This window comes from Triticum urartu, chromosome 5 (genome assembly GCF_003073215.2).
Source record: "Triticum urartu cultivar G1812 chromosome 5, Tu2.1, whole genome shotgun sequence".
In the NCBI taxonomy this organism is placed as follows: Eukaryota; Viridiplantae; Streptophyta; class Magnoliopsida; order Poales; family Poaceae; genus Triticum; species Triticum urartu.
The window spans coordinates 365,112,541-365,126,286 of record NC_053026.1 but is presented as its reverse complement, the minus strand read 5'-3'; the positions used below and the strand labels follow the sequence as shown (position 1 = coordinate 365,126,286).

General features: G+C 35.0%; 2 protein-coding genes across 3 annotated transcripts; one reads left to right on the top strand and one right to left on the bottom strand.

Annotated features, from left to right (window-relative positions):
* Positions 1-2,823: 2,823 nt before the first annotated feature.
* Positions 2,824-7,508, bottom strand: LOC125509062 (protein FAR1-RELATED SEQUENCE 1-like). Of its 2 annotated transcripts, none has more exons than XM_048673938.1 (6): positions 7,270-7,508; positions 6,208-6,327; positions 5,984-6,049; positions 5,707-5,879; positions 5,466-5,603; positions 2,824-5,199 (listed from the first exon to the last, which is right to left on the bottom strand). In XM_048673938.1, the coding sequence occupies exon 6, from the start codon at positions 4,234-4,236 to the stop codon at positions 3,007-3,009; it is 1,230 nt and encodes a 409-aa protein (XP_048529895.1). In that variant the 5' UTR covers positions 4,237-5,199; positions 5,466-5,603; positions 5,707-5,879; positions 5,984-6,049; positions 6,208-6,327; positions 7,270-7,508; the 3' UTR covers positions 2,824-3,006. Both variants share the same exon structure in this region, with proteins under 2 accessions (XP_048529895.1, XP_048529896.1).
* A 135-nt stretch (positions 7,509-7,643) lies between these two features.
* LOC125509061 lies at positions 7,644-13,670 on the top strand. The gene is made up of 14 exons (XM_048673937.1): positions 7,644-7,787; positions 8,860-8,958; positions 9,137-9,745; positions 9,862-10,011; positions 10,165-10,281; positions 10,439-10,925; positions 11,046-11,174; positions 11,305-11,939; positions 12,046-12,244; positions 12,368-12,466; positions 12,587-12,825; positions 12,948-13,020; positions 13,171-13,272; positions 13,417-13,670. The coding sequence occupies exons 8-14, from the start codon at positions 11,530-11,532 to the stop codon at positions 13,435-13,437; spliced, it is 1,143 nt and encodes a 380-aa protein (XP_048529894.1). The 5' UTR covers positions 7,644-7,787; positions 8,860-8,958; positions 9,137-9,745; positions 9,862-10,011; positions 10,165-10,281; positions 10,439-10,925; positions 11,046-11,174; positions 11,305-11,529; the 3' UTR covers positions 13,438-13,670.
* Positions 13,671-13,746: the final 76 nt, after the last annotated feature.

Here is a 13,746-nt window from a genome sequence, read left to right as displayed (position 1 = left end):
ACTTGGATTTGATTCAAATTTAGTTCAATAGTTTTCATATTTTAGTTCACTACAATCAAAAAAAATTAGTTCACTTTGATTCAAATCTAGTTCACTAGTTCCTTTTTAAAAAAATCATCTGAATTCAAATTTAGATGACTTAATTCAAATTTAGTTCACTAGTTTCAAAATTTTAGTGAACTAAAAAATCCAAAAAAATTAGTTCACTTCGAATTCATTTTTTTAGTTCACTGAATTCAAACTTTTTTTAGTTCAACATAATTTTAGTTCACTTGGTTTCGATTCAAAATTAGTTCAATAGTTTTTCAAATTTTCACTACAATCAAAATGAAATACATTTTTATTTTATTTAGTGAAATACATTTATTTATTGTTCAAATCCCAACTTAATGTAATTCAAAATCTACTTCACTAGTCCCGTTAAAAAAATCATCTGATTTCAAATACAGTTCACTTATTTCAAATTTACTTCACTAGTTTCAAAATTTTAGTTAACTAAAAATCAAAAAAAATTAGTTCACTTCGGATTTTTTTTAAGTTAACTAAATTCAAACTTTTTTTAGTTCATCATAATTTTTAGTTCACTACAGTCCATTTTTTTAAAGTTCACTTGGATTCGATTCAAATTTAGTTCAATAGTTTTCATATTTTAGTTCACTACAATCAAAAAGTTTTTTAGTTCACCTTGATTCAAATCTAGTTGACTAGTTCCTTTTTAGAAAAATCATCTAATTTCAAATATAGATGACTTAATTCAAATTTAGTTCACTAGTTTCACTGAATTCAAACCTTTTTAGTTCAACATAATTTTAGTTCACTACAATCCAATTTTTTTAGTTCACTTGGTTTCGATTCAGAATTAGTTCAATAGTTTTCAAATTTTCACTACAATCAAAATGAAATACATTTTTTTTATTTAGTGAAACACATTTATTTATTGTTCAAATCCCAACTTAATGTAATTCAAAATCTAGTTCACTAGTTCCGTTAAAAAAATCATCTGATTTCAAATACAGTTCACTTTTTTCAAATTTAGTTTACTAGTTTTAAAATTTTAGTTAACTAAAAATTGAAAAAAATTAGTTCACTTCGGATTATTTTTTTAGTTAACTGAATTCAAACTTTTTTTAGTTCATCATAATTTTTAGTTCACTACAGTCCAATTTTTTAGTTCACTTGGATTCGATTCAAATTTAGTTCAATAGTTTTCAAATTTTAGTTCACTACAATCAAAATGATTTTTAGTTCACTTTGATTCAAATATAGCTCACTATTTTACTAAATTCAAATTTAGTTCACTAGTTAAAAATTTAGTGAACTAAAATCCAAAATAATTTACTTCAGTTGGGATTCTTTTTTTAGTTCACCGAATCCAAACTTTTTTTTAGTTCAGCATAATTTTAGTGAACAAGAATAGAAAATTTTAGTTCACATTGATTTATTTTGAGAAAAGTTCACTAGTTCACCGAATCCAACATTTTTAAAAATCCGCCAAGCGCGAGATTTTTCAAAAAAGTTTATCGATTTTGAAAAAGAGTTCACCGATTAGGAAAAAAGTTCATCGATTTTGAAAAAGAGTTCATCGATTTGGAAATAAGTTCATCGGTATTGAAAAAAGAGTTCATCAATTATGAAAAGTGCTCGTTGATTTCGAATAAAAAAGTTCGTCGAATTTGAAAAAAGAGTTCATCGATTTTGATAATAAGTTCATTTAGTTCAGTACAATCAAAAAGATTTTTAGCTCACTTTGATTCAAATCTAGTTCACTATTTTTTTCTTTTTTTAGTTCACTACAATCCGAATTATTTTAGTTCACTATTTTTTTGTTTTTTTTAGTTTACTACAATCCGAATTATTTTAGTTCACTTGGATTTTATTTTAGTTCAATAGTTCAACGAAGTAATGTTCACTAACTTGGCCAAAGTTCCTACCATCCCAAACTTGAGGGGTTTACTATGACGGAAATTTTCAGGTCAAAGAAAGGAGTAATACTCGTTGATATTTTGCATGAGCATAATGTGCAGAGAAAGCAGAATGAAATACTATGCACATACATCTTTCCAGAAGCACAACACTTGCACATACAAAGATTGTTATGAACAACCTGGCATATCAACAGGTTTACAAAGTTTGTTAAAATCTTTTTGTAACCCGGTGCTTTCTTTGAGCCAAATAATCCCTAACACAAAAGGAAAACCAAAACAATGCTGCATGACAAGCTAGTTTCCCTAGTTTTCATCAAAACATAGCTCTTTGTACATGCACTGGCAAAGAAGAATTAATCCCAGATTTTGCACAACACTTTGGCAAACTAAAACAGTGCAATACACACTGAAATGTCTAGCACATGACAATGCTAATAGTTCCTAGGTTTTTTCCCAGTTCACGAACCGAAATATAGCTTCGCTTTTCACTGGGATCATAACCACACAAAGGATAAGATAAGCTAAGGACGAAATAACACCGAGGCAGAGCGCATGTAATGGTACTAATCACGACAGGTTTCCTTCACTTATACAGTATAAACAGAAAAGAATCTATACATGAAGGTCTCCTTCACTAGTCAAGACAAAAGGAAAATTTCTTCCTATATAAATTCTACAATTTTTTTAAAGTACATTTGATGACACGTCGCACTAATAGTTTCAAACTTGAACAGCAGCAGACTACATTTTTTTAGACAAAAACATTACGATTAAACTGGATTGTAGAAATCTATTTCATAACACAACAGTTCCAACGTAATAACATCAGGCAAAAACCAAAAATAAACTATGTACACCTAAAAAAATTTCAAACGTGATAACACCAGGCAAAAACCTTTCAATGTATTTTGTCCATTCTCATTAATTATACTACTATGTGAACCATCAAACCAAAACTGCTACTGTAAACAGAGAAAATTCTAGGTAAAAATAAAAATCCTCAAAAATGGAAACACATTTTCAAATGAACCATTGTAAACAAGTTCTAATTCACTTTCTTAATTCTATTCAATAATTATCTTCAAATAGATTTCTTCCGTTTATCAGCAGCCTTTTTCCACCCTTCTCTCTCGGATCGGCTCTTCAATCTGTTCCCTTTCCTCACTGACTTGTTGTTTATTACAGCAGGATCTTTCAAAGGCTCACTCACACATGCTTTGTTCACTGTTTGTTCATAAGTTTTATCCCCTTCTGCAGTTTGTTGCTTGCCTAGAAGATACTTACTATGAACAGCATTAACTGCATCCATCAGCTCTTGACAAAAACGTGAATCATGACTTATGTCAGAGCATACCTCCCCCACTGTATTCATCATGATGGCATATCTGACAGCATTGTGTGACTGGTCTTCTCCATTAATACCAAGGGCACTAGACTTGTGTTTCTGCAATTCCTTCTCCCTAAATTCTCTAGTCCATCTAGGAACAATATACTGGTCAGGTATCTTGAGCATGTCAAACTGCGTAAACAATCTAAGGATGTGGCAACAAAGAATACCATCCCTCTGAAACTTCCCACAATTGCACACAAATTCTTCCTTTTCTCGATTTACTTGCACAGCAAAGATTTCCCTGTCAAACTCTGGATTTTCGTATGGAAAGTTCCTCTTTAATTCATATGATTCATTCTTCACAATCTCATTAACCCCGAAAGCAGTTGAATTTAACATTTCAGTCAAGAACTTGGTATATATAGCTCTGGTGTAAATTTCAGCTGCATGACGCTCAACCCGCTGATATCCCCACATGATAGGTACTTTTTCATTAGACAAGAACCTATCTTGATCCTCTATGTGCATCACATTTTCCTGGAATAATTCATACTGACGAAGGAAAGTTTCTATTGTATCCTTTCGCAAAACATAGTCCTTGAAATTTGAATTGAAGCTCTCACTTCTGCTGGTAGACCTAATGAACGGGCAGAACACTTCTTGGAAATAAGCAGGAACAAAGTACTCTCTATTCTCCCACATGCGCTTAATGTGAGCATGTCTTCCACAACTATGCTTCAGCTCCATTTCTTTCCAATTCATTTCAAACTCTTCAACAGTCATGGACTGCATGATACAATAGTCAAGGTCTTGTTCCATTCCTTTCTTAATTGACATGTATGCACCCAAATTTTCTCTTGCTTTCCTTCTAACATGCCAAATACAGAACCTATGGAATGCATCTGGGAACACTTTTGGAACAACTTTCTTCATTGCAGCATCTTGATCAGTAAGTACTACTCTCGGTTTTTTTCCACCCATCACTTCAACAAAAGTTTCAAACAACCATTTAAATGTGTCTGCCTACTCATTCTGCAAAAGGGCCCAACCAAAAACAATTGTTCTCGAGTGGCCATTAACTCCAATAATCGGTGCAAAGGGCATATTGTACTTATTAGTGCTGAACGTTGTATCAAATGATATTATGTCTCCAAACAGCAAATAGTCCAGCCTTGATCTTGAGTCTGTCCAGAACAAGCTAAGCACTGAGTTGGATGCGTTTCTTTGAGCCTTGTATACAAAACCAGGTTTGTCAATCTGCAGTTTTTCAATATACTCCAGAGTGTGTTCAATGTCCGTGTTCCTTCTCTTTTCACGATCTTCCTGTTTCAGGTTGTCAAGCTTCTTAACATCGAATGTAATGTTACCCAATTTTCCACCAGACAGCTTCCTAAAAATACTCATTATCTTCCTTGGCTTAATTCTATGTTCTTGTAACAGCCTCGAGAGAAGTTTTTCAGCTTCATTCATGCTCCTATGACTTAGGAAGAATTTGGTCAATGTAGGCGAACATACCAAATCATGATTATGTGCAAGATCTTGGGAAGTAATAATCCATCTGCCGTCTTGTAAGCTTACTGTAACATGCATCTGACAGTTTGTCCTAACGACCACATTCCTCCTGCTCTTCCTCACACCTGCTGCATTGGGCTCTGTTTTTCTACTTTTGCAGCAGCAAATGGTAATCTTCCTGTTTCGGTAATTCCTCCCTTTTTTGATACCAAACCCACTGATATGAGCATAAATGTTGACAAATCTGACAGCCTCTTCTAGACTAGAGAATACTTTCCCTACTTCAGGTGTACTTGTATTCTCCATCTCATCTGGCGTAGGGAACAAGTACTCTTCTGGTTTTGATTCATTTTCAGTTAACTCATCATCAGAATCTTTTTTGCTCATGCAATCATCTGAAGGGACACAAGCGTCCTCACTATAATGCTGTTCCTGGAAGAACATTACAAACAGTAAATACAACCAATCCATATCACACCATAGACTAAGATATAAATACTGTTTAGGAAAAAATCTTTTAAATTTTTATAGCACTAATTTATTTTACACGTGCAAGCAACAATTATCTAATCTAAATTAATGCTCAACTTTTTTTTCTATCATTCTTAACACAAATAATTTTTTATTCATGTAACAGCAAGATTTTTTAAACCCACAAGTGCTGGCATTCTTTTTTTGAATTAAATAAGGCTATTTACCTGTTCACTAGGATGTCCCACATCATCTTTCCCCCTTTCTGTGCTTGTAGAACAAAGATTTTTCCCATTCAAAGTCTCTGTGTTCACAATTATGACAGCCGATGTAGAACCTGATTCGTCAACATAACTGTTTCGGACCTATTCAAAAACATTCATTCATCAATATTCAATTCATAAACTGCCAATATCAATATTAGTAGAAAAGAAAACCAAGCAAAGTTTTTGAAGAAACTATTCTCACATCTTCACTGCCAGTATCATTTGCTATCAGAATAACATCATCATACTTCTCACACTGTATCACTTTATGCATCTGAACCTATCATTTTTTTCGATCTGAGTTCGCTGGTCTTCTTCCTGGCTGCTACTGAGTGTTCCTTGGCTCACAATTTTGTCTTGACTACTAACAAATTCCTGTGCAATATAATATTTATGAGAATTAGCAAACCAAAAAGAAAGAAAAACAGTTCAACAAATTTTTTTGGTGTTCTTTTCAACTAATTTCTCACGGTACAAACCTCTGTTTTCTTCTTCATCTCATGGTACTGCACAAATTGGTCAAATTCAAGCATCACATCGCAAACCTGGTCATGAAAAAACAAGCGACATACTTTTTAGTAAACATAAAGAACATTTTCTAATATACAGTACCACTTCATTCCTGATATATAGTGCACAAAAAAATTCAGTTTAGGTCACCTTCTAACAGGATTTTTTAGAGACATGTTTTTTTCATACTCACCCCAGATGATTCCTTCAGTTCAATACTTTCTTTCCCAGGCTCACGTAAACTCTGTGGTGTTTCTTTTTGGTTCATCCCTTTCCGTTTTCGAACTGCTGGTAATTTCCTTTTGGAAAGAACCTGCAAAGAAACAAGTTAAAAATAATCAGACTACCATAGCAAAAAGGCAAGAACCACACAAGTAAAACAGATGAAAATATTCAGACTCCCAAAGTAAGAATGCTCACACACTTTGAAATTAACTGGACAAAAAAGAACCTACTAAGAACAATTCGGTTTGCCTATATATAAGTGTTTTTAACCATACAGATTTGTTGTTAGGGTGTGTGTTTTTATCAGTGTTCTGGAAAAAAACACATTCATTATGATGCTCGGTTTGATATATTGTACTGCATTCATCTCTTTCAATAATACAACAACACCAAGACAACCACCGGTGAAAGCGTGTCTGAGTCGGACGAAATTCTTGTCTGATTTCCTATAGGGGGAAACAAGATCTGTAGCGTCAAACAGTCTCCAGGCAACATAAATGAATTTCATGAGGTAAACTTCTGTACAAGGCATGGGGGAAGATTTCAGACTACTTTGAACCACTGCAGTAAAAGGCACCGGTGCCATATAAATGTTCTTTTTATCACAACTAAATGTGAGAACAACACAAGTAAACCAGAGAATTTTGTTCAAAAGAAAATATGAGAACCTGCTAGTTTATTTTCATAAACAATACTAATTTGTTTTTCCAAAAATCTTCAAACATATACATAAAATATATCCAAATACCCAAGACAAACTTTACTTCTAGATTTCAATAGACATGTTTTTCTAGTTCTGAACCTGAATTAATTTCCATTGACCAGTCACTATATACCAAAATTAGAGCAATTATATAACCTATCGACTATAATGTTTTTTATTTTTAATTATTTTTCATTTTTTTTGTTCCTGTCTAGCAAACGGGATGATTGCTTTCTAATAAAGCATTGCAGCAATTTTTGGGTACTCAAAAAAGAAAATAAACTACACGATCAAGTATAGAAGAAATAATCTAGTTAGAAGAATCACCAGAGTAGCTCCACGGCCGGCTGGATCTGCCTTCTGGCTAGCTACGCCCCCATCATCGCCTGTGGTAGATCGATTAAGACTCGCCGGCAGCGCCCCACCTGATTCTGTCATCCCGTCAACAAAGAAGATATAATCCACTGGTTGATTTCTACGGGGTGGCAAATCTGGCGAGCGACCTAGAAGCAGCCGCCGCCGCCTCCCCTGAGTCCTCCGCGTATCTTCCTATTTCTACCAGTAAAGAAACATATATAAGACTCTTTCTATTTTCCTCCCCGTTCTTTCTGTAAATTTTTTAAAGTAATGTGGGGTCACTGTTTCAGCGACTAAACCACCTCGGAAGGAAGTCTTACAGGTGGGACCAACTTGTGGCCGACTATCAAAGGGGTCTAATTGCAAACTAGAATCCACTTTCCCCTTTCTTCATCCAAAACTCCGCTCTCTGGCGATTTTTTCCCCAGGTTCTGCATCATGAACTAGATCCTCGGCTTCAACTAAGTTCCCAATATCGGATCCAAAAGGTAATTCACCCAATCCCTTTTCTTACCACTACGGTCATGATTCCGCTCCCTTTTTTGCATTTTGATTTTCTATAGCTTTTGATTCACGTTCATGCGGGGCGTTGGATTTGTGCACACCGTGCGCGCCCGATGTGTGCCGTCACTGCTATCCGGCAGCTCCGCTGTCGAGCGGTAGTCCGTTGATCCGTCGACCGTGTGCGTGGAAGCTCTGTTTCTTCCCCTGCGTGTATCTATGGGAATTGCCATGGCAGCTAGCATCATTTAGGTCTCTGAGCTAAAACATTAAGTAGCTATTTTGATGTTTCCTATTTTCACATCATCTTAGAGAGGTCTCTGACTTTAAACGTGGCCAACAAAGTATTTCATTCCTTTTACAAGATGCTAGATTATTCGTCTCCCCCGGCCATCCATGGCCACCGTGACCCCTCAACCATCTGATCGATTTGCAAGGCCAGGCTCCTCTTCTCTGTCGGCCTCCACGCTATCCAATCATGTTTGGACTGTTTCCTCATCGTGATGACAGAGAAGCTGGTCCATGGCATGTGAGTTGCATTCGCGTCGTGGCTCTACTACTGCGACTATGATTTTTATCCGAGTTTTTAAACCTTACTGCGAAACAGACGAACCAACTATGAGGTCTAGTTCATTATAGTACGAGCCACAAACATTTTTCTTTCTGAATGTAGTATACACCCTAATTTCTTTCTGAATTTACGAATTTACGAACAAACCTATGAGATATCACTTCGGAATACATCACTTAATTTTTACCTTTTTTATAAAAAGTTTTTTCCTCTGTAGATATGAGTTGGGAACAACATAAATCCCATTTTTGAGAATGTACTGCAGTCCAACGGAATTACTTCTTGTTTTAAGTTCTTCTCTATATGTAAAACAGGACAAATGAACAAAGGAAAAACCTCTTTTGACAATCCGCACAAAATTAGTGAAACGCATTTTTTGTTACTTTTCATACCTGCAAACAAGTACTATAAATACAACTATAGTAATGTTGTCCTTTTTTCTTTAGAAGAACACAACTCCTAATTTGTTCAGTTATTCAATTTTCTAGGAATTCAACTAAATGGAAGAAATGTCAGCAAGGAAGAGGAACAACCAACATCTACTTCCAAATGAAGAGAATGGGAATAATCCTCCCAAAAGAAAGAAGGTACATGTAGGCCAGAAAAACAACTACCAGGGGGCTACTACTGACTCAGTTTTTTCACTGACACCCGTTTCATTTTTTTAATAAATAGTAACCGTACATAATTTTTACAATTTATTATTCAGTACATACACATAAAAAAACAAAAAACTAACACACAACCTATCTATTCCCTATGTAGGATGTCAGCAATGAAGACAACCTCCAGTTGTTTGTTAAATTTCTGTCTGAACTTAATGATACTCAGAAGAACATAGTTCGAAAACTTGGCTTCGCTTCACTGCTACAAATCAGCTGTGCCTGCAACATTGATGATATTTTCATGTGGCTTGCATTACAATTCAATACTGCAACATGCACTCTGGAGCTGAGGAATGGATTCAATTTTGAATTCAACACATCTATTGTTCATAAAATCCTTGGAATTCCTGCTGGTGGCTTACTAATAAATTCTACACCAACCAAAGAATGTGTAGATATTATCAATAACTTTGTACAATCATCAGCACCTACTACAGAGCATCTTATTGCGATGATTACGGACAACATTTCCGAAGAAATTTTCTCTACTATATTCTTGCTCCTCACTATCTCAAGCTTGATTGCTCCTAATGCGAAAGGTTCCCCATCAAAGAAATTCTACAGTGCTCTGCAAAACATTAGTTCTGCTGGCAAATACAACTGGTGCCTTTCAACTCTATCCTACCTAGTACATCAAATATAAAAAATTAAGTCAGGTCATCACTAGAAGAAGGCATTTTATCCTGGAGGATGCAAACTAATCTTGGTGGTAAGTTTATATTAAAATTATGAACCTAAGATCACTTTTTCTTCCTTTAATTTTTTACTGCATCCAACTCTTTCTTTTAAACAATTTTAACTTACAAATATTGTTCCTAATATCAGGTTGCGCACTTCGAATTCTTAATTACTTCTGAATTCAAGTTCCCTATCGACATACTGCCAAGACTCCCATTTTGGTCATCTAGCTTGCTAAAAACTTTCACAGCCCTAGACACAATGCACGGTGTACACCTTCAGTTCGGAAGACTTCCGGTAAGTGTTTTTACAACAAAAACTCTTTACCTTCTCTAATAATTTTGCAATCAGACTTTCCTTTCTTTTACATTTTTTTGTCCACCACATATATGTATTCTGCGTAGGACTGTTCTCTAACATTTTTTTCGGTTCATTTATGATGCAAAACAGTTGAAACATATTTCATCAACTCCATTCAACAATATATCAAATGAAGGAATAAACAAACTCCCTACATGTATTCTACAGTACATCAGTTCCAAATTTCCGTCAATCTACAACTTACAGGTTGGAAACTTTTCATTCTTTCATTCTTCCATTTTTCTTCTTATCATGTATGAGACATTCATCATTTTCAATACGGTTTTATATTTTTTGCTGATCTATTGACATGTCACGCACATATATATGCAAAGTAATTTTTATTAATGTGAATACCTTTCAGGAGAAGGCACTGCTTGAAGATATGACCAAGAAATTTTGGCAAACGATAATATCAAACTCCATTCCAACAACGGAAAGATACATTGATGATCTCCATTCGACAATCTCCAAGAGTTTCACCCACATCAACAATGAAATGACAGAGTCTGCAAATGAACAAATTACATCCCCGAACAACCACATTTCATTACACCAGCAAGCTGAACAAATCTACTCAAACAAATACTTCAAGGATCCAACAACTTTTTTATCGTCACATGATTTCCTGGATTTCGCAATGCCTTACAGTAATCCTCCAAACTGGGAAAAGGAAGATGGAGATTCATCTATTCAATGGTTGGACAAGAAATTCTCACAGTGCCTCCTTTTAGAAAACTCATCAGGCATTGATGACCTGTTTCAGAAAAGGTCACCAACCTTTGAAGATTTGTTCGTCATTGATAAAATAAATAAACAATATGACTACCCAGATATTGATTTCCTCCAAGGTAATTCCAATTTTTTCAATTAAAATCTTTTCTTTTCCAGCATGTTTCTCCTTTTTTCTACATAGGTTGAAACAAGATCTAACACATTTTCTCTTCGTTTTTTTCTAAATCTATATGCAGTACTCAAAGATTACATCTATACACACACAGAAGCGAATGGGATGCAAGAAACAGACAAAATTGATTGCACAAAAGAGAAATTCTGTTTGACCCAAATGAAATTCGTTAGACCTAATCATAACTGCAGAGGTTTATTTCTTCACTACCCCCTTTTTTCCTTAGAATTTCTGCATTTTTAGTTTTTTTTGTTTGCACCATTTTTATCCTTAATACAGTGTTCCTTTTCTTTTTCTAATGACTTTTTCTATCATGCAATCAGATAGCAAACTGTACTGTTTGCAACAAGGTACGGATTCAACAACTACGGTTGCCCTAGATGTTTCCAGGAATATGAAATGCTCGTAATCAGCACCTCCTACCAGAAGTTTTCCAACCACTCAAAACTACAACCTGGGTAGTACATCCAATGCGTGTGAACCACAAAATTCAGATATTGACATCCCTTCTTTTACCGCTATAACAGACAGCCTGAAATTTAGTCCCTATGCAAGAAGTCCCAAACAATTACCAAGCAAATTATTCACCTCCTAGTTGTTCATCAATCCTTCCCAAAACCAACTATGAATCTCTTGTAAGGAATTCAGGTAGCAACAATCAGTTCCTCTATAGCAACAGCCCGCTTAGGTGCTATCACAATTCTTTAGAAAAAGCAGCCAATAGATTCGGTACACCTATACCAGACCCTATCATGTACCAAGTCCTGGAAGATTATGAAGCTGAATGTTTGCTCAGAGATAAAGCAGCAGCAGAGCAGCCACCACTGCAGAACTTCTCTTCAGCATCAAAATTGCACATAACAACTCAGCTCAATTCGGAACAAGTTATTTTCTCAACAGCAGCTCAAGCAGATTTCTTCAAAATGATGTCGTCACTTCTACCTCATATAGACATCAGGTGAAAATATTATGTACATGGTTCTGTATTCTTTTTCTGTTCACTAATTTTCACCACCATGCTTCATTACTACCAATCCTGAAATTACTTACTCTATTCTATACAGCCAAAGGATATTCCAAATAGATAACGTGTGGGTCGATCAAAAAACTTTGACTGTTTCAATGAGGCCAGGCGGCTGGATGAACCCACACACTTTGGATTGCTATTCTAAAATGCTCAACACAGATCTACTCAATCGGGGAAGGCAGGGTCTAATACCAAGCAACGAACCTATTGTCCATATAGTCGGCACAGAAGACATGGTAATTTTTCTTCTTCTATCCTATCTTGGTCTTTCATCACACAAAGAAGACATGAGTAATTAATGTACTTTTTTAATCTACACATTTATACAAACTTACTCTCATTTTTCCATTTTTCATCAGGAACTTCTAATGAGACCCTTACTAAACCATTCAGATCCAATATGCGCAGACATGTTAAGCGAAGCAACCGTTGGGTTCAGTTTACAGAACGCAAACTTCGTATGAAACTATCTTTTCGAGCAAATCATTCTAAAGAGAAAACCGAAACACCAAATTTTTATGTTCCACTCTTCAATTTCTACTAATATGTCTGTACTTTCTTCTCTTTTTCTCTAACAGGTTCATCTGCCTTGCTTCAATGACAAACAGTGGATTGTAATCACTGCTAACTTTGACAGTGGCAAATTCTTTGATATAATGAACCCTGATGGATCTGGAAACAACAAATTCACTTCAATTATCAGCACTGTTACATTCAACTTCAAGAGTCTGTTTGCGAAAACATACCCAAATTGCATCGCATTCAACATAAAAGAATTTGACTACCGTTTCGTTCCAGTACCCCGGACTCATTTCAGGTAGAAAAGAAAGAAAAGAATCATTTTTTTTCTGTGCACTGTACTTCAAATTAATTTTTCTTCACTTTATAATATTTTTGTGCACTCCTAACTCCTAGTAAATTCTCTTTCTTATCACTCAGGTACGACACCGGCATATTCCTCCTGCAAATTCTAAAAACATACCGGGGGATGGGAGTGCCAGGATTCACAACTGTAAGTTCTTTTCAAGCTGCCCATGTAAATAATTTGTTGATCTAAAAAAGTATATGCTTGACATTCCAAATAAATAAAACTCAACGTACATTTTTTTCAAAAAAAGAATGAGAGTGTCTAATACAATTACTTTCTTTTTATTTTTTGCAGCATGACCTACAGGCCTTAAGAGAAATTTTTCTCTACGAAATTGCGACTTGTTCCAACAGTGAAGTTCAACTACCATTGGTCAAAGCTTTCCAACAAAATCACGTTAGTTCCGCCATTCGAAAACCTCCCCCTACATTTTTAAATTTAATACATTAAATAATAATATTCAACTACAACCAGAAACTAAAGTTTTTCTTTTTCTACTTAAATAAACTGACCAAACTTCTTCTATTTTTTTACAAACAGGGTTTCCGGCTATTCAGGTGAATCAATACTCAGCTTAACCCAGGTTCAAGATACAAGATGACCACATTTTCATCGCATAAACAATTTTCTCCATTTTACTTTTTGCTCTACCAAACGAGAACTTATTTCCTTCTCGTGCTACTTGAATGAAGAAAATGTTGAGGGGGTCATTGTTCAAAACAAGTCTGAATATTTTTTTTTTGTTCTGCTGTACTAAACATTCAATGCTTCCTTCTATGTTTGATTACCTTAACTATACTAAAAATAGTCATTTTTTGTTTAATAATTACTTCTCCAAAACAGAGGCACGAGCAAAATCTGCTTACTTTT

What these genes read in the sequence shown, in the direction of transcription:
- LOC125509062 (XM_048673938.1), bottom strand. Translation starts at nt 4,236, where the DNA reads ATGGGTGGAAAAAAACCGAGAGTAGTACTTACTGATCAAGATGCTGCA.
- LOC125509061 (XM_048673937.1), top strand. Translation starts at nt 11,530, where the DNA reads ATGCAAGAAGTCCCAAACAATTACCAAGCAAATTATTCACCTCCTAGT. An exon ending in CTACCTCATATAGACATCAG is followed by an intron (nt 11,940 to 12,045) that starts GTGAAAATATTA and finishes TATTCTATACAG; the next exon opens with CCAAAGGATATTCCAAATAG. An exon ending in AAGCTTTCCAACAAAATCAC is followed by an intron (nt 13,273 to 13,416) that starts GTTAGTTCCGCC and finishes TTTTACAAACAG; the next exon opens with GGTTTCCGGCTATTCAGGTG.